The sequence below is a fragment of the Callospermophilus lateralis genome, chromosome 3 (assembly GCF_048772815.1).
Source record: "Callospermophilus lateralis isolate mCalLat2 chromosome 3, mCalLat2.hap1, whole genome shotgun sequence".
NCBI lineage: Eukaryota > Metazoa > Chordata > Mammalia > Rodentia > Sciuridae > Callospermophilus > Callospermophilus lateralis.
The window spans coordinates 32593044-32616075 of record NC_135307.1 but is presented as its reverse complement, the minus strand read 5'-3'; the positions used below and the strand labels follow the sequence as shown (position 1 = coordinate 32616075).

General features: G+C 45.7%; 1 protein-coding gene across 3 annotated transcripts in view; it reads right to left on the bottom strand.

Annotated features, from left to right (window-relative positions):
- Positions 1-1200: 1200 nt before the first annotated feature.
- Map3k9 (mitogen-activated protein kinase kinase kinase 9) overlaps positions 1201-23032 on the bottom strand; it is a 67733-nt gene continuing 45901 nt past the window's right edge. The window contains exons 4-13 of one of the 3 annotated variants that reach the window (XM_076848120.2): positions 16657-16805; positions 15475-15650; positions 12976-13216; positions 11226-11348; positions 9818-9971; positions 6341-6409; positions 4844-4956; positions 4411-4435; positions 2997-3817; positions 1201-1690 (exon numbers count right to left, since the gene is read on the bottom strand). In XM_076848120.2, the coding sequence (XP_076704235.2) occupies positions 1206-1690; positions 2997-3817; positions 4411-4435; positions 4844-4956; positions 6341-6409; positions 9818-9971; positions 11226-11348; positions 12976-13216; positions 15475-15650; positions 16657-16805 (2356 nt within the window). In that variant the 3' untranslated portion in view covers positions 1201-1205. The remainder of the gene's footprint in view (positions 1691-2996; positions 3818-4410; positions 4436-4843; positions 4957-6340; positions 6410-9817; positions 9972-11225; positions 11349-12975; positions 13217-15474; positions 15651-16656; positions 16806-23032) is intronic. The other 2 variants (XM_076848121.2, XM_076848122.2) reach the window with 2 other exon arrangements.

The following is a 23032-nucleotide window of genomic DNA, read 5'->3' as shown; positions in this document are numbered from 1 at the left end:
ATTATACATCAACGGCTCACTGAACACCTTATAAACAGCATCACTGTGCCATATCCATTTACAAAGGGTATTACGAATGGCTTGGGTGTCACAAAAATGAATGGCCCAGGTGAGAAGGAATCCCCACCATTCCAACTCCCAGTGTCTAGGGCCTACCCCAGTTCTGGGGCAACAAGGAGATATCTACCAACCAACCACATGACCTGAAGCCCACTGATTGCAGGGATTAGTGGGAAGACCAAAGGAAGGGCGTAACACATAAAGATCTGACAACCAAAGAGATGAACACAGAACTCTCTGACTTCAGAACTGGCACCAGGAAGCAGACCAAGCAGCTATTCCTGGGATGAGCATATGTTTGTTGCAGCACATGGTGTGACCGTATTCTGACCCCAGGAAGGCAGATGGGGGCCCTGCAACAGATGCTGGTTTCTGCCCTTGAGTGTTTCCAACAAACAAACAAACAAACAAGGACAGACTCCACCACCCTCCTCGCTGCAACCTGACTATACTTTCCCTAACTCCCTCCCCTTTCCTGGATTCTCACTGAGTCAGTTCCTCTTACCACCTGTGTGCTCAGATACATAGACGGAGGACCTGGAAGTGCAGATAGGTAGTGCCAGGTCCATCCGCCCTTCCACACTGGGCTACCTTGCCCCCAGTCCTCAGCTGGCACAAAAGGGCTTGGGACACAGGATAGCTCACATCTCACATCAAATAAGATTCCAATTCATAGGTGCTGAGGGGGAGTGGACGAGTAGCAAAATCAATCACAGAACATCCAATACTGGTGTGTGGGAAGGTTGAACTCAGGGCTAACAAAGGGACCCCCTCCCCAGGCCAACTCTGGGCATACCCAACTGGCTGAGAAGAAGCAGCAGACAGATTTGGCTGGATGACTCTGCAGGGTCACCCTAAAGGCGAGGAAGTCTGTGGAGGGTGGGGGACATGCACGCGCCCCTCCCTCCCCTACACAGCCAGAGCTGATGGCCGCAGCCCCTCCAGTGGACATGAGTAGAAAGGCCCTGTAGGGCAGGAGACCCTCTGAAGTGGCCCTGTTTCCATCCCTTCCATCTTCAAAGTGCATTTTCAGTGCAAGAAGTAGGGCTGGATCTCAGGGGGCCCAACTCTGAGAAAGGGCTGTGCCAGCCAGCTCCCTCCATCTCCTCCTGCTTCCCCCTTGCCTGCCCGTGCCCCTTTTCACGCTAAGACCAGAATTCCTGCTGGATCTCATAAGCAGTAGGCCTGTGTGTGTTCAGTTCAGCTCTGCACAGTGGCACAGTACTGTCCTGACTCTGCCCCTCTGCGTCCAGGTCCAGAAGCGTCCGCTCGGCGGGGGGCAGCGGCCCTGCCTGAAATGGGAGCAGGGCTGGAAGTGCAGGCCGCTCCTCCACAGTGCTGCTGCTGCTAGCAAAGCAGGAGTCCAGGTTGCTGGGTGTCTCTGTGCTGGAGCTGTTGGCTGGGGAGGTGCTGCGGGCATGGCTGGGGGACACGAACCACCAAGGGTCTAGCCTTTGCCGATTGGCAGAGGGACGTGGGCGAGGCAGAAACTCCAGAGTCTTGGGTCTCTCCAAGGTAGAGTCCTGCTGTGTGTTCCAGCGCCTTGGGGTTGGGGGAAAGACCACATTAGGGTCAGGGAGCCGGGGGAATTCACCTGGGTCTCGGCTAGGACTGGGGGTTTTCAACATTCCTGGTCAAGAAGACAAAGGGAGAAGCATCAGATGATGGCACTGTATTTCTGGGTCAGATATTCACTGCTCTCCCCACCCTGCCATCTCCCTATGCACTTGGAATAACAAGAATTAACAAATACTTACCTAACGCCTACTATGACTACTATGTGCCATGCAGTGTGCTGCGTGGTATTGGGGATACCACAGTACCTAGGCCAAGGTCCCTGTATCCAATAATAGTAATGAGTGTCCTATCTGCAATGAATTAACTAAAGACTGATGCTGGCAAAAGAGCCACAAACGGGCCACATGTGTTTGTAAATCAAGTCTTAATGGAACATGTGTTGGAGATACTCAATGCCTGCTTTCCAACCAGAGCAATATAGTTGAGTGGTTACAAGAGAAACTGCATGACCTGCAAAGCCCCAGTTTGCTGACCCCTGACTTAAGGAAATGTCTGTCATTCATTCTTCATCATTTAATAAATGTATGATAGGAACAGAAGTCTAAGTAGAGTCTCTGTTCCCAAAGAGGGTTTATATCTGAGAATACAAAAGCCTTAATAAAGAGGAAGGTCAAGTCAATGGTAAAAATATAATTGTCACTGACACCTAAGTCTCACTAAAGGTATGGCCTTCCCTACTTCTCCTCCTGGACTGGAGCCAACTCTAAGTCAGTCTGAGATATTCCAGGGAGCAAGGGTGGTGACAGGGAAAACCTGGGTTTGAGTGTGTGTATGCCCAGGTGTTGGATGTGGCAGGTAAGTGTGTGCACATGGGTAGTAACTCACCTGGACACGTGTCCATGTATGCTGAGGCAGGTGAGTCAGGGATGAGTGTTGACAAGCGAGCTGACAGATGGAAGCCTTCCTATGAGTGTGTCTGAGCTGATGTTGTAATGGGAGACCTGCAACCAGCTACGTGGCAGAAAACGCCCTCCTACCTGCAGCGCAGCATTCCTTCCTAGTATCCATGGTACCCTCCGGAAATAACCAGAAGCTAGACTCCTGCCCCTTCTGGACACTGCCTGCACAGCAGTGCTCTACCCTGACCCAGGGCCTGGACATGACAGTGCGGTACCAGGTCTGATTCTTCCAAGAACCCACTTGTCTTCTTTTGGTTGCCAGGAAAGATCCCTGCCCTGTGGCCCCATCCCAACCCTGGTTACCTCCCTGACCTCAGATGGGTAATTCTTGCTTGGCTGAGTAAGAGGTGGAATGGGGCTTACTCAGATCCAGTTGTAGAAAGAGGAAATGAGGCACCTACACCTTCACTCCCTGGGAGGCACAAAAGACAGAGGAGAGAGGAAGCACCCAGAACTCACCTGCTCTAGGACTGGGGCTCAACCCATTGCTGGAGGGGCTCCTGCTGGCTTGTAGAGCTACGGGCTTAAGGGCTCCATCAGAAGGAGTCCGCCGGTGACCACTCGGCTGTGTGGGGGCCGTGAGGGTGACATGGGTGGGAGTCAGGGACTGGTTAGGGTCTCTCTTGAAGCGTTCCACACGGACATTAACCAGGGGGTTGTTGGTGCACGGGGTCGGGGGCGGGGCCTCGACGGGGCTGACTGGCATCTCATACACCACGATCTCATCGCTGTCGGAGCGCAACAGGGAGCGGGTAGAGTTGCACTCAGAAATGGAGGAGAGAGAGAGCAGCGTCAGGGAAGCGGAGGGGTCCCCCAGCAGCAGCATGGGTTCTTCCTTCTTGAAGAGCTTTCGGGAAGGGGGGCTGGTGCTCCGTCGAGGACGGCTGGCCCGCTGGAAAAGACCTTCGCGCCTCTTCTTCTCCTCCCGGGCTGGTGGCTCGGGCTCCTCTGGGGGAAGCAGCTGGCACCTGCCAGCTTCCAGCAAGTCAAACCCTAGGCCTGTGGCTGCCAGGACAGCCCCACAGCCAAGCAGAGCCACCTCACAGCGGCGGTGATGGGTACCGCTGCGCTTGAGGCTGTTGGTTGGTGTCAGCTGAGGGGTACTGGTGGCTGAGTTGACTGGGGTGGGCTCCTCATGGACTCCATCACTGTGGGGGCCATCCCCATCCTCTCCACGAGGAAACGGGATACAGAGGTAGGACTGGTTAGGTGAATGCTGTAGACGACTCTCTCCACTCCTTGGGCCGTCGCTGTCTTCATCCTCTGTGCAGATGAGAGGAGTGGAGGAGGAAAAAAAGAAATGGGTACAAAGCAGCAAGAAGAAGAATCTGGTCCTTTCCTCTGACCCCAGGCCTCCTGACTCAGTATCAGGGATGCCAAAGTCAAAAGGCCTGACGGGCAGGACCTGGAATGGACATGGAACCAAAAGGGCTGTATTCCCCGACACGCAGTTGCAACCAACATGGGGAAATGAATCCACATTCCGGAGCCCATTTTCCTATTTTTAGGAAAGAAGATCTGTAATTTGCTACTTCTTTGAACCTCACGTGTGTGTGTGTGTGTGTGTGTGTGTGTGTGTGTGTGCGCATGTGTGCACACGCAATGCCAGGGATTGAGCCCAGGACCTCATATTCTAGGCAAGTACTCTACCACTGAGTCCCACAGAAACCCTTAGTACAAATAAAGCACGAGTCTCTAGAACACGGGATAGAACAGAAACATTCCTAATAGTTTCGTACCTTAAAATTGGAAGGACTTTTGGATTTCTAGAATGGCAGCTCAGCAACTTAAGACTAGTCTCCACAAAGGATTAGAATCCCCTATAATTGGCTCCATGGATGGAATGACCTTAGAAATCTACAGAGATAAGAATATCACCTGTGAGAGAGCCTGGAGAACTTACCCACCATTCAGTAATCAGAGGATGACACTGGTAAGCCTCCTGGGAGGACAGCTGCAGTGTCTTCCATCTCCACCCCCCACTTTGTGGGCTCCCCTATCCATAGAGTCAGGGACAGGAAATGCCTGATTCAAGGCCTCACCCTTCTCTTGCCCTAAGGAGACTCCAACTGACCCCTTGGGATAAGAAGCCAAAGGCAGGCTCCATGACAGCAGGAAAAAACTGTGATTTAGAAACTCGATGAAACGGGTACAGAACAGACAAACAAAGGACAGAATGGGTGGGAGTTGAGTAAAAGCTAAGACAAATACCATTAAGCAGTATTAGGGGTCCTTAAACAGTCCTGGAAATGGCCAAGAATTCCCTGAAGGACTAGGGAGAGAACAAAGACCAGAGCAATGCTTACCCATCTCCATAAGGCTGGTGAACCCTGGCAGTGCCGGGCTACTCCTCGGGCCCTTTCCCAGGTTGGGGGCACTGGACGACCACTGCTTGTATCCATCTACCAGGGATTTGAGGCTGAAGAAGAAGAAATGAGAAGACTGTCAGAAGTGGCCACTTTCCTCACCTAGCCTCCAAGGGCCTGAGGAAATGCCTTTCCTTGTCAGCCTGATCTCAGTGAGGGCCTAGGGTCCAGGCAGCATCTCACTGAGCCCACCTTCTGCACAAACAGAAGTGTACATGCTCTAGGGAAAGAAAAGCAGCAGTCTGACCCACCCTCCTCACATGCTGTGGAACTGTGGAGAGAGCTGGGGGGCAGGGTGGGCAGACAGAATAAGGACTGCCCAGTGAATGGGGGTCCCGCCTGATCCCTTCTTAAGGGAGAAAATCCACAACCACTGAACACAACACACTCGTGACATTAGAAATACCGCAATGCAAAGACAATACTTGCAATACAAAGCAAGCATGGGAAGATGATCCAGCAGAAATGGGCTGGGCCGCCCCACTCACGCCACTTCTCAATCCTCCTTTCAAACTCCTGGCATGCTTAGGCCACTTTCAAAGCCATACATTTTTCAAAAAGCAAAAAAAAAATCAACCAACAAAGCATCACCAACCCTGTGCACTTTGGGACAGACCTATGTGGGTAGTACTTTATGCTGTACTCAGGCCCTCGGTTTGTGTGGGGATGGAGAGAAAGAGGATATCAGCTTGCTCTCAAATCCCTGTGATCAGCTCATTCAGCAAGCCAGCATCTCACCAAGGATAGACTGGGTATCCCACAAACCCCCTAATATGATGGAGGAGTCAGAGGCAGGAAGCACTGGTCTTCTTCCCTAGAGGACAGTAAACAGGAACACTGAGGAATCCATATACTGTGGTGGTTTGGGGGATCCCACAGAATAATCAAAGGTGGCTCTTTTTTTAATGCTGAAGACCCATTCAACAAAAGCTCACTCTCCCCTGAGTCCCAGGCCACTCTGAACGCAAAAGAAGGTCTGATCTTTTCCCTTGACCTCAGCAAGATGTTTCAAGTGCTGAAAGACATACCAGTGGATTCAAGTACCTCCCAACGTCCACTGGTTTCAACCAAAATAAAGAGCCAGGGAGGAGCCCGCTGTTAAACCTACAGCCTGGGACTTCCAACTGGTAATTTTATCACTTCCAGCTCTGGGTCCAAGGAAATCCAGATTAGCAAGTCAACACCAGTGCCCAAGACTAAAGGATAAATAGCCATGGTGCCAGGAGTATCCCAAATACTGGAGTGGTCAGGAAAGTGACAGATCAACACAGGAAATTTCCCAAAGTGCACAATGGTATTGCTCTTAAAAACAAAAACAAAAAAAAAGTCAGCTCAGCCTTTGCAGTGATGAGACCTGATTCTATAGGGTATGAGAACAGGAAATGGAAGGATGATTGCTGCCAGCATAGCTGGTGAAAGGGTGAGGATTAGACTCACCCCAAGTGGAAATGTGGAGATTCTGATGGGGTACTTAAGCCATTAGCTTTCTCACGCCTCTGAGGGGATCTTCAATGATAAAGAGAATCAGTAGTGAGGCGCATTCTGCTCAGCTTCTCCCATAGCCGAGATCCCAAGGCTGGGCTTGAGCTATGTTGCCAGTCACCTCCCCATGTCCAGTCAGCAAACTCCACACCAGGAAGGAAACTTAACAAGATGGCCTGTTTGAGCTGCTTCAGGCCCAAGCCCTCCTATCTGGAGGACCAAGGTCCCAGGGCGACTGCAGGGTGGGTCTGTGAATCCAGATAACTAAGCTGTCCTGAGACAAGTGTGTATGTGTCCTAGAGAGCTGTACCATTTGTGAAAAGCAGGAAGATACATGCTCACTTAATGTTACTGAATTCAAGATAACTTACTGCCATTACATATTTTCTTCAATCAACAGGCTCTAAAATTAGAAATATAGAGAGGGGCTCTCAAAATTTTCTGTAATCCCAGCAGCTCGGGAGGCTGAGGCAGGAGAATTACAACTTGGTGAGGCCCTGTCTCTAAATAAAATATAAAAAGAACTGGGGATGTGGCTCAGTTAAGCATTCCTAGGTTCAATCCCTGGTACCAAAAGAATAAAAATTCTGACATCAAAGAGATTTTTTTACTCAGAACTAGATGACATCCACTTTTATTTCTTTAATAGGAACTGATAATCATGAGATACATGATATATAATCATGAGATATATGATATTTTTAATTGCTTCAACAGTCATGAGTTTTCTCACGCCTCTGAGGTAATTGGTGGCACATACCTGTAATCCCAGGGGCTCAGGAGGCTGACGCAGGAGGATGGAGAGTTCAAAGCCAGCCTCAGTAATTTATCGAGGCCCTAAGAAACTCAGTGAGACCCTGTCTCTAAATAAAATACAAAAAGAGCTGGGGATGTGTTGCGACCCCTTGCCCGCAAGGAAGACGCAACTCAGGAATCTTTTTTCAGCAGTTTATTCAGGCCCTTGATATTTCTTCTAATTCCTGGCTGGATGCCCCTCCCAGCCTTAATAAAGCATCCCAAGCCCCAATGCGAAGCTGCCACGTGGAACTTTCTCACAGGGTGCTGAAAAACCATGCACCAACTCTCCCAAACAAGGAGTTGTTTGTCACAGACCACAGTGGAGCCAGCGCCATCCTGCAATGGCGACCATAATCTGCAGAAGCGGCTCACCACAGGGATGTGGCTCAGTGGTTAAGCATCCCTAGGTTCAATTCCTGGTACCCCCCTCCCCCAAAAAAGGTATGAGGACAAACCTATGTAAGGAAAAAGAAAAGTACAAGTTGATATTCTGTAATGTGAAATATGTTTAATTTAATACCAAGATAAAAGGTATCTTTTTCCCTCTTTAGGTAGTGGGGATCGAACCCAGAATCACTCTACCACTGAAATACATCCCTACCCCTTTTTATTTTTTGAGAAAGGGTCTCACTAAATTTCTGAGTCTTTCCTTGAACTTGTGATCCTTTTCCCCGAGCAGCTGAGATTACAGGTAAGTCACTGTGTCCAACAAAAAGTATCTTTAAATGAAGCAGAAACAAAGAAACTACTGGAATCTACAACCAACCTGGCTAACGGTATTTGGAATTATAATGTCAGAAATATCAAGTGATGGGCTGGGGCTGTAGCTCAATGGTAGAGTACTTGCCTAGCATGTGTGAGTCACTGGGTTCAATTTTTAGCACTGCATATAAGTAAATAAAATAAAGGTCCATAGGCAACTAAAAAAAATATTAAGAAAAAAAAAAAAGAAGAAATATCAAGTGACTCAGGGTCAGCAAGTTTCTCAAACCCAGCTCAACTCCTGTCTTGCTCAGTGCTCAAAGAACCAACTAGGAAGCTCCAGCTCCTACAGAACTTGGTAGAATAGAGTGATTTGCTGTCTTCTGTGGATTCATCCTGAAGCCACACACAGTATAGGTCGTTTGCCCTACATGTCTAACTTTGCTATTCAAAGGCATCCAGTGATTTCTGAAGCCTGGCTTCAGAAAGTCAATCCTTTATTTTCACCTTGAATTCAGATCTGATGTGGGGAAATAGATTTTAGATACGAAAATTTTAGTTTTTGAAAGATTAGCAAACCTAATAGCCAACCTTAGTAACTCTTTGAAAAGTCACTATGTAATGGTGAAGAGGACTGCTGGACTCTCTCACACTTAGAATAAAACACTACTGGCTTAGAGTTGAATACTAAGAAGTTAAAACTGTGATACCATGCTTCGGGTATGGAACAGAACTACACAAAAGGTAAGGAATACTCACCCTGGCCAGTATGTATACAGGCTCCCTATAAGCCAGCAAATTATTTACGCACTTCACAAAGAAGAACTCAGAAAACCTTCACATCAGCTACCCATCAGTGGGATGGGTACTGATATCATCCTCAATCCACAGAATATACAAGCTCACACAGAAAGCTGGGTGGAGCTGGGATTCATGCTAGGCAGTCTAGAGTCAGCAGCCAAGCCCTCCACTACTACACTATGAGTGCCTAGCCTGTGAAGCACTGAGACTCAGGGGAAAATTGGCCTCTGGCCTCAAGCACTCAAGTGAGGACACAGTTCTTTCACAGCACCAAGGCCCCCTGGGCTTTTACCATGGGGTGTAGTCAGTGTGACTCTGGGGTGAGGCCTGAAAGAAATTCTCATGGCCTATTACCTCTATCAGTGCTGGTTTCTCTGTCTGCCCCTGCTTCAGAATGAGCCTCCTGTTAACCCCTGCTCTCTGTTCTCTTAATTATGAATGGATGCTTTAAGAGGAAGAGCCAGATATGAGTAGAAGAGTCAGACAGAACTTCCTGTATTTCTTCCTTGCTCTGAAGGGATCAGCAAACTGCACTGGTGGGCAACATCCTGCCCACACCTTGTTCTCCTAAAATTTGACTGGAACACACCCACACTCATTCATTTATATATTGCCCATGGTCCAAGGCTGTTTTGCTCCAAAAGAGGAGTTGAACTGTTGTGACAGAACTTTATGGATCACAATGCCTAAAATATTTATTATCTGGCCCTTTGTGGAAGAAAGTTTGCTAACTCCTATCCTAGGAGGTTCCTGGGAACCAGTAGATTGGAAAAAAAAACTGTAAATTGTAAAGACCACGAGGTTTACAATTGAATACACAACAGAAAAAGGGTGTTTTATTTTTTGCAGCATTGAAGATAGAACCCAGAGACAATCTTCCATTGAGCTACATCTCTAGCCCTTTTTTTCCAGCCCCTATTTTTTTTTTTTTTTTTTAATCTTGTGACAAGTTTTCACTAAATTGCTGAGGCTGGCCTTGGAACTCATGATCGTCCTACCTTGGTCTCCCAAGTAGCTGAGATTACAGGCATGTGCCACGGTGCCTGGCTAGCAAAAGGTATTTCATTTCATGTTTTTAAATGATGCACTCATCTTTACGTTAGAGAGAATTTCACATCATCTGGCTCTTACCCTTCATCCCCTGAGGCAAGCTCCTTCTGCCCAAGTGTCCCTGGCCCCCATGTTCGTCCCTTCTTCTTTGTGGCCCTCTTCTCCTCCTCTTCCCCTTCCTCTTTTGGGATGACTGAGCTCCGGCCCCAGGTTTTGCTGCTTTCACCTGGTGTCACTGTGCATAACAAAGGTTAGATAAGATCCAGAGAAATGAACAGACAGGGCCCCATCAAAACTACCCTCTGCCCCACCAGACAGACTGGAACAACTCAGAGTTGCAAGGAAGTTAGACCTCACCAGAAACTCTGTGCCTAAGGGACCCTTACAAGAAAGCAACGGGGTCCCCAGCTACCAACCATTTAACTCTCAAAATAAAAACATGGAGAAACTTCCCAAACAGATGTAACTGAAAGAACTTGTTTTGTTGGGTGGAATTGCATGGTGGGGGAATGAAGAGGTTAACGTGGGGTTGGGGGAGACAGTGGGTAAGGAAAATGTGGAAGAAAGGAACTATTGAAAGACAGTCTCGAAAGAAGAAAATGAGGCTTTCCAGGCTCTGGAGAAGGTGGTCAGGAAGAGGGGGAGAGGGAAAGGAAAAGATAAAGAAGGAAGAACTCTCTTCTGATGGAAAACTATAGAGATATGGCTCATATGAGAAATGAATGAAGTGAGCCAACTACCAAAAAATAGGGAACTGAGGCCGCTGAAGCAAAATAGGAAGCATATGGAAACTGCTATCAATTCCAGCCAACACTGGTCACATGGAAAAAAAAAAAAAAAGAAACCCTCTAATGTGATCTGAATCCTCAAGGAAGGTCAGAAACCCAGGATTTTTAAGTGAAATCTATCTTCAAATTGGGAAACCATTCATTCATATACACCCACATTTACATATACAAACATACTGTGTAAGTGTGTGTGTACTTTTTTAAACAAATACTATAGTAAAAACAAAATAAGCCTAAGATTGGCCCACTATACAGTATTTGCAAGTTTTCTTAGGAGCTAAGAAAATGACTTTGGAAAAGCCATTCCTTAGGAAACATGGACAAAAGAAAAACAATAATGTCCCAAATAGGGCAGAGAGTACATTAGGTCCCTAGGCCAGGATACCAACAACCTATATTTACATTATACACCAGTTTCCAGATTGCTTTGTAACTCACTGAAGATCCTTCAGCACCCAGAAATCCCTCTGCTGATATTTAACCAGGAGTAAAAGGTAAAGAAGGCAGCAGCAAAGTTAATGGAGAGGGACAGGGTAGGGCTGAGGGTCTGTGTACATATGTACATGTATATACGTCTGTTGAGGGGGTAGGGGGCAGAACTTATGCATGGAGCAAGCCTGGACCAGCTGGCGGTTGGACAGAGCAGGGGACAGGTTCCCTGGTGTGTTTGGGGCCCCAACTAATTTGAGAAACAGTCTCACACTGGATGGCTCGAAGGCGAGGAATGATGGTGGGGCTTGCAGGAGGGCTGGAGCGGCTGCTGATAAGACTCTTCCTTTTATCCATGGTTGGGGAGGCCTGCACCGTGAATTTGTGCTGGAAATCTGCTTGAGGAAAGACAAACACAGGAGTGTGCATTAGCCTTATCCCATCATCAAACTCATTTAAGAGAGGTGACGTCTTCTGGCAGGCCTGAGAGACAGGCCTCAGTTCCCTGAAAAGATCTGTTTACTTGAGAAATGTTCTCTTTCAGAACCATCTCTTTTTTCCTAAGGGACATGGCAAGATGAATGTATGAACTGATGGAAAATTCATTATCTGAGTGAACATCATTAGACAAGTCTTTATAAAGCTCTCTATTTAGTGTATACAGATGGAGCGATTACACATTGAGAACAGCTTTGAGCTCATGAGAGTTTGTTGATTATTCTAGGGATTGGAACTCAAAATTCTCTGTTTCAGATGATCTTCTCAGGGATCAATGCAGGGAGACTAATGCTTCTCATTAAGTGTGGGCAGAGCAGGGAATCCAGGGACCAAGGGAGGTGGTCAAGTTGCCTTGATTCCAACATCATCCAAAGGCAGTTATGGTACATCACACAGAATGTAAAACCCACTTCTCTGAATTTCAGCCCCTCACCATCAGAGAGGCATGATACTCAGCTCCTTGTCTGTACCCTGATCTCCCCAATAAACTGTGGTCCCTTTGCAGGTGGGATTATGGCTTCTATACCTGCATCCCCAGCCCACAGCAATATGCTGGCACAGGCTAGATGCTCAAAAGGTGCTTAAAGACTCTAAGCTATGTGAAGAGAAAAAAAAAAATGTACAAAAGAAAACAGCAAACATGTTCTGTGGGCACACCCTCTCAAATTCAGTGGATGAATTCCCTTGTCTATGCCTAAGCCACCGTCCTAGGCTTACCATCCTCCACAGGTGCTCTCATCAGACCATGTTTCCTTGGTTCCTACACTTCTAATAAGCTTGCTTCCTGGGGTTTTATAGATTCAGAGCACTTTTATCTACATAAAAACACATTTAAGGGCTGGGGTTATAGCTCAGTGGTATAGAGCGCTTGCCTCACACGTGTGTGAGACCCTGGGTTTGATCCTTAGTACCATATAAAAATGAATAAATAAATAAAGATATTGTGTCCATTAAAAACAAAACATACTTAAGCTCTCACCTCCCTTGACGGATATATTATACATCACAAAGATTTTATTTTATATTTCTTTGCATTTCCCCCTAGGCTACAGTAACACAAATGATGGACCTTTATTCAACCAGTGCATTTCTGAAAGGTTATGTGTAAACCTTATGATGTAAATTCTTATGCACTAAACCTAATCTCAACTATCCTCAGAGAACTAATTAAGTAAAGAAACCTTGGGGCGATGGGTTGTACAGAGCCAAGACTCCTCTAGTTTCACATACACAGTCCTGGAATTTTCTCCCTGTAAGAAGCCTCCTTCTCCAGGTTTGTCTGAAGTGAGATGCACCTGGGTAGGCTGCCATGCTTCCAGCAGCCGGACCTTGCGAGTCTGTCTTCACACTGTGTTCATTCACACCCCCGGCAGTTCCCCTGGAGTGGGGCAGATTTTCAGCAAGCCAGTCTTTCCACTGAACAGAATGGCCCATGACAACAGGTGACACTCGGGCATGGGTCCCACAAACTCCTGCCACACCGGCTCCTCACTCCCCTCCCACTTCAGGCCCCCAGCCACTGACCAGAGGGAAGGCTGATGCGGTTGCCATCCTTGAGCTTCAGCCGGCTCTTCCTGAACTTGCCCTTGCGTTTCTTCACCCGGGGCTTCTCCTGGCACAGCTGGTGGATGATGATGTTGAGCTCCCTTTCCAGGATGTCGATCTCCCGCTCGGCCAGCTCCTGCTCCCGGCGCCGGAGCAGCTCCTCCTGGTTCTTCTGCTGGAGTGCAGCCCGAGTCAGCTCCTCCTCCCAGGTGCGGAGCTCCTGCAGAATGGGAGGAACCATCAGAGGGAAGGGCAGGGTCCTCCATGCAGAGGGGCTCTCCCATGATGCCTCATGGACAGAGGGGGCTGATCTGTGAGCTGGTAAGTGAACATCTGAGCACCCTCAGTCATGGGGAAAGAAGGCTCAGAACAGCCATCCTGAGATACAGCCAGAGACGCTAATACTGAAGGCCAAGCTCTAGAGACAGGGCAGGAGGAGCAACGAGGACATAACAAATAACATAAGTCACTAGCACTGACAACATAGACAGGGAACAATTATTATCCTATTGCATAAGACAAATCATATAAATTATAACAGTTGGCACATAGTACATGCTCTTCAAAAGCTAGCTATTATGGGTTTGACTCTTCTTAGAATAACAGTGCCCCTGGACCTTGGGGCTACATCTCAAGACCTCAGTGCATGCCTAAAACCACAAATAGTATCAAACCCTACATATACTATGTTTCTTCCTGTAATACATACCTATGAAAAAGTTTAATTTATAAATTAGGCACAGTATAAGATTTATAACAATAACCAATAATAAGATAGAATTATAGCAATATAATAAAGTCACCAGCATCACTACTCTCATGCTTTGGGGCCATTATTAAGTAAAATAAGTGTTACTTGAACATGAGCACTGATAGAGGATGGGTGGATCTGATAACTGAGACAGCCACTGAGTGACTAACAGGCAGGTAGTGTGCACAGTCAGGGGGGTGGCTGGCGTCCCGGCTGGGACAGCATGAGATTTGACCCCACTACTTAGAATGGAAAGCAATTTAAAACTTGTGGATTGTTCACTTCTGTAATGTCCCATTTAATATTTTTTGAACCATAGCTGATCATGGGTAACTGAAACCACAGAAAGCAAAACCATGGAAAATGGAAGGGGGCAGTGGAATTACTGTAGCTACCTGCTGACAAAATATGGTCTTCATTTTTCTTACTGGCATATATAATTTATAATTACATATAATTTATAATCATATATATATATGTGTATATTTATATATATTATAGTTTTATTGACCAAAAGAAAGGTAACCAAGAGTCACTGGTTAATCGTCTAAAAAGAGGCTGATCACTCTGGGAGTTCTAGCTGGAACAGTAATGATAGAAGTGTCTCGTGATCATCCCATTCAATGGCCAGTTCAGAGCCACCCAATATCTGTCCTAAGCTTACTCCACTCCCCGGCAGCACACTCAATATTAAACTGTACTAGGTTCAGATTGTTATGTACCATAGGAGTCTAATCTCTTCAAATCAGCTCCAGAAATTATTTATAAGTCATTTGTGTAAGGGAACAACCTTAATATTGCAAAGAACACAGATTTCAGAATCAGAAGGCCCAGGTTCAAGGTCCTCCTGCCCCACTTACTAGCTCTAATGACAAGGAGGCCACTGACCCTCAGCTCTGACACAGGAACAATAATACCTTCCCTACACGCTGGTGACAGGGCTCTGAATAAACAGGACAAAAAGGTCTCATCAGATTTCCCAAGCAAAATAACTGGAAACAATAAAGCATGTACAATTTTAGCTACATACAATTTTAGCTTTCATATTTCTAGTAACTTCCCAACTTCCCACGTGCAGAGTGAGAAGGGGAAAAGAAATTAACCAAGTCTCTGTGGACAACCCTCAGGGGCCTCGCTATATCCCTTAGATTTAGGCGTGCCCTTACAGTATAAGCCACACAATTGCTTATGATTGGCTTTGCCTGTGTGGATGCTGACTACTAGAGACACAGCAAAGAGGTAAAGAGGGGCCATTTGGGAAATGGCCACTAAAACAAAAAGGCAGATCTCCAGCAGGCCAGCAGTCTCTGAACTCCCCAGATGACTTGCGCTTGGAACCCTTTCCATGAAAAATGTCCCACAATTTCAGACCCATGGCATTCCTGGCCCGTATTCTGTTTCTGAGTCTGATACCAAGACACTGGGTAGGATGTTCTGAGTGCTATTCTCATACTGAATTATCCCTATATGAAGCTAAAGTCCTTCTGGAAGTCCACCGTAGAACCAAGAGACCGTCTCAGAAGCCTCTCATAATTGTGGCTGGCAGGTTGAGATACCCCACTGGCAGCTGTCCAGTGGTGCTTTTCCTCTGGCTTGGACAATTAAATAGCTACCCAGCAGGAAGGTGGTCAGGGAAGGTCAGAAGCAGGGTTGAAGGACAGACTTAGTCCAGAGGCCCCGATGGAGAAGGTCCACTGAGCCAGCGCCTGCCTTTTTTCCTCTCTTACCTTTTCTTTGGCCCTGAGTTGGTCAAACATCTCCTGAATCTCATGTTTCCAGTCATCCTGCAGGCAATGGAAGGAGTCCTTGGGCATTTCAAAGAAACCGGACTCCTCTATGGTGGTTAGCTGGTCCAGGATACTTGTGAAAGATGGTCGTGAATGGGGGTCGGGATTCCAGCAGTCTGAATGGAAAGCATGAGAAAACAGAAAGCATGAATGGACTGAGGTGAACAGAAGACTTAGGGTATTACATGAGTTCATTTACCAAAAAACTCTCTCTTCTTTCTCCTTCCGAAACTGAGACTGGAATTGAGGTAACCCCAAGCAGGACTCAAGAGTTAAGCAGGCTGCCCAGCATTACAACCATAGAGAGCAAAACTGGAAATCAAACACAGCTGCTCTGCACCCGTCCAGTTCTGATGTGAATGAAGCATAAGGAAAGCAAACCCGAAGAGTTTTCTGTGTACAGTACTGCTACCACGATCAATCATGTTACTATACAATTCAAGTCTTGACAAAGGGTAACTACAGCCTGAGCCTTGATTTTCCATAAATACATGAGCTGCCCTTCCCCAACTCAATGGAATGAAGAGAAGGAAAAGATAAAAATGGGAATCAGGAAAAGCCACGAATTAGCAGAATGGCCAATTATCCACTTAACCTTGATCAGCTTTGTATTTCTCACTTACAAAATTAGGGCATTTGCCCAGAGGACTTTAGAGTTCCTTTCTTCCCCAATGTTCATTTCTACAAGTAAGACACGCAGAGGTCCTGAAATAAAAGCTATTATACCTTCTTATTTTTTTAAACATTTATTTTTTAGTTGTAGGTACACACAATAGCTTTATTTATTCTTATGTGGTGCTGAGGATTGAACCCAGTGCCTCACATGCTAGGCAAGGGCTCCACAACCCCAGCCCCCATCTTCTTATTTTATATTAATAAGATTGTGAAGTACTAGACAGCAGGCTTTAGTTACTAAGTTACCTTCTACTGATACTGGACATAGGCAGAAGGGCCCTGCCTCAGCAGGAAGTAGCTCTTTCAATGGCCCAAAGGACTCCTCATGGGATGACTAATACTTTATCTCCTCTTTCTCTAACTGATCTTGTGAAACTGGCCAATATCAATCAAGTGCTATCAAAAGGAAAACTGTCTCCAGTTTTGTTCAGGCCGGGGGCTACTTACCTTCCATGAGTTTGGCAAAAGGTTCTGGGCAGGTAGAAGGTATAGGAAGGGCAAGTTTGTTCATGGCCACTCCATAAGCCACTGCTAAGCCATCGATACCTCGGAAGGGCACCTCACCAGTCAGCAGCTCCCAAAGCAGCACCCCATAGCTAGGGACAGGAAGAAGACAGAAGAGATATAATAATCATAACTACAACCTCACAAAATAGCTCTCAAGCCTGCATCAAGCACCCCCATGTTCTCCCTAACCAAGGAACAGTAATGGAACAGACCAACTAGTTAAATAGAAAAGGGAAACCACAAAGCCTACCAGCTAAAAACAAAACCTATAGAGTCAAGCACACTTCATTTCAAAGTCTATTCCATCACTCCCAGGTATGCCACCGTGGGCAAACTACTACATCTCTCTGTAAGCCTCTAATTCCTCATCTATCGAGAGCAATAACATTTATCAGTCTCAGAAGGCTGTCACAAAATTAAATAACTTTAAATAAGTGCACAATGGCCATAGCTATTTTACTGTTCTCAGTGAAATAAACTAAGAGGACAGGCAATCTCCCAAACATAATTTTTTTCTGTTTCAAGAAAATGTCAGTTTTTGTCACAGATACACATTTTTTTTTTTTAGCTTTAGAAAAGCAAACAGCTTACAATTCAACACAGATTTTGGTCCTGTAAAGGCTTCTTTAAATATCCATAAGGTTAAGTAGATTCCTGCCCCCAAATCAGTATGAGTGAGTCCTTCACAGAGACCTCTGTTTCACAAGGCAGACCTGGGTCAGGGCAGAGTGGTGTGTCGGCTGTGAGAACTGCAGTGTGCCCTCCCTACCTTTCAGATTCACATAAGAATTTCTCAGGTCCTAATAGGAATGAATCGTAGAAAGCTTAGTGGAAGAATTATTCTATGAATTCACAATCAAATTCAGGCAAAATCATATAGCATTCAATCCTTTGAAGAATTAATGCCTGTAATCCCAGCAACTCGGGAAGCTGAGGCAGGAGGATCACAAGTTTGAGGTCAGCCTGTGCAACTTAGTGAGACCCTGTCTCAAAATAAGACATTAAAGGCGGGGCGGGCTAGGCTCAATGATATAGCACCCTTGGGTTCAATCCCTAGTTACCAATCAAAAAAAAAAAAAAAAAAAAGAGAGAGATGGAGAGAGAAAAAAAGTCAGAACAAGAAACTATAAAGCTATGAACGGTCAGAAGGCTAGAGTGAAAAGTCCTTCACTCAACACCAACCTCAAATTTCTTACAATGCCCATCTTTAGTGTACATCCAGCAACAAAGACTATATTAATTAAAAAAATAATAAACCCAGTAGATAGTCTGTATACGCAGAATGCTATAATACTTAAGGAACATCATCTTGAATCTCTGCAACAAGCCTGTGCAGTGAGTACTGTCTTTATTGGGCAAATGGGGAAAGCGATTCCTAGACAAGTTCAGTGGTATACATGGAGGACATCACGGTGACCCTGGGAACTCTCAACTCTCTCTCTAGAACTCCCTTCTACCATCCTCTGCTTGGTAATGCTGATCATCTTTCAGGATCCAACTCAAATGCCCCACCCTTCACCCATTCATTTTAAACATCTAGTAAATGTTTTCTAGGCATAAAGCTCAATGCCAGGCACTGGGATACAAGACACAGATCTTATCAGAAAAGAGACTAGTGAGAGGGATCAAGAGGATGACAGCTAGAATACAGAGTGATGAGTCACAACAGAGATGCTGCGACAGGAAGGAGGATCACTAAAACCCGGCCAGGATGGGAACAGGAGGTGGCCCTCCAGCTAAGCCCTGCTGTTAAGGGAAGGAGCAGCAGAGCAGAGACAGGGTAAGCATGTGGAGGCGAGCAATCCAGACCACGGTTTTCCTCTTGAAGACTCCCAAGTGATCAAGCCTGGCTCCAAAAAACTATGTGACAACCAATGTGCGAGGGCACTGGAGTTGGAGGTCTCCTTGGACTGTGCCTTTATCCCAGTAAGGCCTCCAAAGATCATCATTTTCTTTATGTATCTTGACAAGGAAATAGACACTTGCAGGTCTAGATAAGAAGGCAGATTTCAGTTGGTGGCTGATGGACACTTTGGGAAGCCTTTTCTGACGTCCCCTTGTTTGGGCTTCCTTGCACTGTAGTTGTTTGTTTAAAGCCAAAGAGCTCCTAGAAGGCAGGGGTGGCAGTTTTTAACCTCTGGATTCTCAGACTAGCCTGGCTCTGTACACAGGTGCTCACAGGCATGTGAATTGGTAGAAGGGCGTGGGAATGAATGCCGACTGCACTGGGTGTGCTAGAGTAAGCCTTGCACACCCTCAAGAATTGCACGAGTGTACTTCCTGCCAAACCTTAAATGTGACTTAATCAGACAGTGGTCATACTCAGTAACTTCTACAGAGTGATCCTGAAGAAACTTTAGCATTGCTGTCCAGCTTCCAAGGTGAGAGCCACTCCCACCTTCAGCTGCCTGCTCTTGGAGAACAAAAACTGAAGTCCCATAGAACCTCTGTGGTCACCTTGGACCCTCATGGAGGAATGCTTATCTTGCTCATTGTGCAGCAGGGAAGTCCTAACATAGAACACTATGTTTTGGGGACATAGTGCTGACAGAACACTGGTAAACACCATTTTCTTGCTCCTTTGAAAAAAAGTTATTCTCCTGTTGATGCAAGGTCAGTCTACGTGGCAGTTTCAAAACTCTGGTGTCTAGACTCCCATAAGATGGTATGTTGTGTGTCACCTCTGGTCTGTCGTGACTGTTATATGCAAATTGGCACACACCTACTAAAAAAGCTATTTTTGCTGTGCAATAAAGCTGATGCTGTTCTCTGAAACCATCTCCATTGGGGTTTCTCTGTACCCTCCAGTTCCCCAGTGCAGGCCCCTCAGCACCCAATCTTCCATCTAGTCTAAGACAACCAGTTTCCAAGCCCTAAATACCTGGAAAGATAGGGGAATGCTTCAAAGGCTCCAACTTTCACACTGAGCCCTGAGTGTCCTGTGGAGATGCCTTGGGCCACCCAGAAGAGGAAGGATCCTGGGATCCTACCCTTCTCGGTTTTGATAAGGCAGCTCTGCTCTAACTGCGCTTGTCTATTCTGCTCAAAGGGCTCTACAGCTAAGAGAAGCATGTGGACTGTTGCTTGAGTGTGAGCAACGCTAATACAGAAAGAGAATACACATTTGACTCAAATGCCCACCCTACCATTTACCAGCCACATGCCCTTGAGGAAGCAAGGTCACCTCATCTGTACACCTTATCTGCTTCCTTAGGACTGCAGTATTCACTTTACAGAGTAGTTACAAGCAATAAGTAATAGCAACAGGCACTCTCCACCCCCAAATCACCATCTATGGCTAGTAAATATGTGCGATTTCTTCTCGGAAAGGGCCTGAAATGAGGAAGAGTCTGGAACTGATAAGGTAGAGCCCAGAGTCTGGTGAGAACCTTGCTGAGGGACACCATGACTCAGAGAGGCAGCCTTTCTGGAGATGATGTAACCCACCAGTTTTCTTGTGCCAAGGTTCTCTTTGTTTTCACAATGAATAAATGAAGACTTGGTACTTCTTTGGCAGGAATAGAGTCCAAGAAAGAAAGTGCAAAAGACAAGTTAGGTGGATGTGAGCACCAGGGTAGGTGGGCAGGAGAGGTCAGTGCAATAGAACTCAGGCTCACTCTACCCTGTTGCCCTCCCAGGGTTGGAAAATGATGAAGAGGTCCTTTATAAGCTGACCCTTTGGAAAGGTCAGCTCAGATAAATCTCAGTCCCTCCCCTCAAGGTAGAGCCACCAGCCCCCTCACTGCTGAACCCAAGTCTCTGTGAATTCACTCTTGGATTAATAATTAACCACCTCCAGAAGTTCAGTAATCCCTTCGACCATTTCAGACGGTCGGGGAAGGGGTGTTCAATTTTTCTGAAAGTGAGGAAAATGATGAGAGTGGACATAACCCTTCTTACCAGAGGGACAGCACTTCCTCTTATTAACCTGGGTTATCTCTACGGCTACCAGCTTGGGCTGTGCTGTGAAAGTAGATCATTCGTTTCCCTTGAATGAGGAGGGCTGGGGAATTTCTTGCACGTGGTAATTGTCTGATCTCACAGTCCAGGAACAATTACTGAACTAATTCATCTGAAAGCATTTCAAATCTGTAATGTAACATATAATTTTTCTTCTGGTTTTTAGCTCATTCAAACCAATAAATTATTAACACACATATGTATGCAATGTATACTGTTATGGTTTGGATGTGAGGTATCCCCGAAAAGCTCACGAGTCAGTGCAATAAGGTTCAAAGGAGAAATGATTGGGTTGTAAGAGTCTTAACCCATTAGTGATTTAATCCCCTGATAGGGGTTAATTGAGTGTTAACCGAAGTGGTAGGGTGTGGCTGGAAGAGGTGGGAATTGGGGCATGGCTTTGGGAATATATTTGTATCTGGCGAGTGGACTCTCTGCTTTCTGATAACCTGTGAGCTGCTTCCCTCTGCCACACTTTTCTACCATGATATTCTGCCTCACCTCAAGTCCTGAGGAATGGAGCCTGCTCTCTATGAATTGAGACCTCTGAAACCATGAGCCTCTAAATAAACCTTTCCTCCTCTATAGTTGTTCTGGTCGGGTCTTTTAGTCGTAGCAGCAAAAAAGCTAAAATATATGTTACTATGTCTAGTGACATCATAACATTCATTTATGTGGTAATATGTCCTTGCTATATTGCATTTTAAAAGCAGCTTATAAAACAGAATGATCCCATTTTAAGGGATGGGTGGCTCAGCACACAAACAGACGTGAACAATGGGAAGTTATATTCCACGTATATATGATATGTCAAAATGCATTACTGTCATGTATAACTAAAAAGAATAAAAATTTTTAAAAAATAGTGAGCATATCAAAATACCAATATAGGCTATCTCTCTAAATGGTTTTAGGGTGTTTTCTTTTATTTTCTGTCTTTGTATATTTTCTAATTTGTTTCTGCAGGGAGCATGTTTTATTGTTGTAATTTTAAAATTATTATTGTAATTTTAAAACTTAAAATGATTCAGAAAATGCTTCCACTTTGCTCCTCATATGACAGGTAAGACATCCTCGGAGGAAGAGGCCCTTGGCTCTAATCACTGCTTTCCCTGCACAGCACAACACACAGGAAGAGAATGCCCAAAGCACAGGAACAAGGACATATAGCTGGTGACACCGTAACACTGTATAAGTATTGCCATGTTTGTTTGTTTTTGTGTGTGTGTACCAAGGATTGAACCCAGGGTACTTAACAACTAAGCCACATCTCTAGCCCTATTTTTTTTTTTTTTTTTTTTTTTTGAGACAGAGTCTCACTAAGTTGCTTAGAGCCTCACTTAGTTGCTGAGGCTGGCTTTGAATTTGCGATCCTCCTGCCTCAGTCTCCTGAGCCACTGGGATCACAGGTATGGGCCACTGCACCCAGCAAGTACTGCCATATGTATATCAATGGGCGCACATTTTCCTCTGATAAAGGTGAAAATCTTTTGAAGCTTGAGGAGAGAGGGATTAAGGTTCATGTAATAGGTTCAATAAAATGTGTCTTAAAGGAAATCCTACAGCACCGAAGCAGAACAAGCTGGGAGGAAGAAGGGTGAATTGTTTTTATACCACATTCACCAACCAAATTGGATCAGGAGGCTTAAGTCCTTGGGGTAATTCTAAATCAGAGACCCACTGTAGACCAAAACAAAACAAGAGACAGTAACAAGAGTTGAGAGGATGTGGAGAGACTGGAACCCTTACACACTGTCGTAGGAAGGAGAAATGGTGCTGCTATGAGGAAAACAATTTTCTGGGCTCAAAAAAATGTTAAACAAAAGTATCCTATGACTTGGCAATTGCATTCCTCGGCACATGCCCAGGAGAACTGAATTTACATACACAAACCTGAATATGCTCCCCCAAAAATTCGTACACAAATGTCCACAACCTATTCATAATAGCCCCAAAGAGAACACAACACAAATGTCCATCACCTGACAAACGGTTAAGCACATGTGGCCTATTCATATGTTCATATACTATAAAAACCGTAAAAAGAATGCATTTCTGATGTAAGCTATGAGATGGATGAACCTTGAAGACATTAGGCCAAATGTAAGAAGTAACTCACAAGAGCACACATATCCTATGATTCCACGAATGTGAAACAGCCAGAATAGGAAAAGCCACAGACAGAAGACAAGTTAGTGGTTGCTGAAAAGCAGGGGGAGGACAGATTGGGCAATGACTGATAATAGATATGGGGTTTCTTTTCTTGAGTGATAAAACATGTTCTGAAAATAGGCAGTGGTTGTAGTGAGTTGAATGGTACCCTAAAAAGATCTTGATGTTCTAATATCTAGAATCC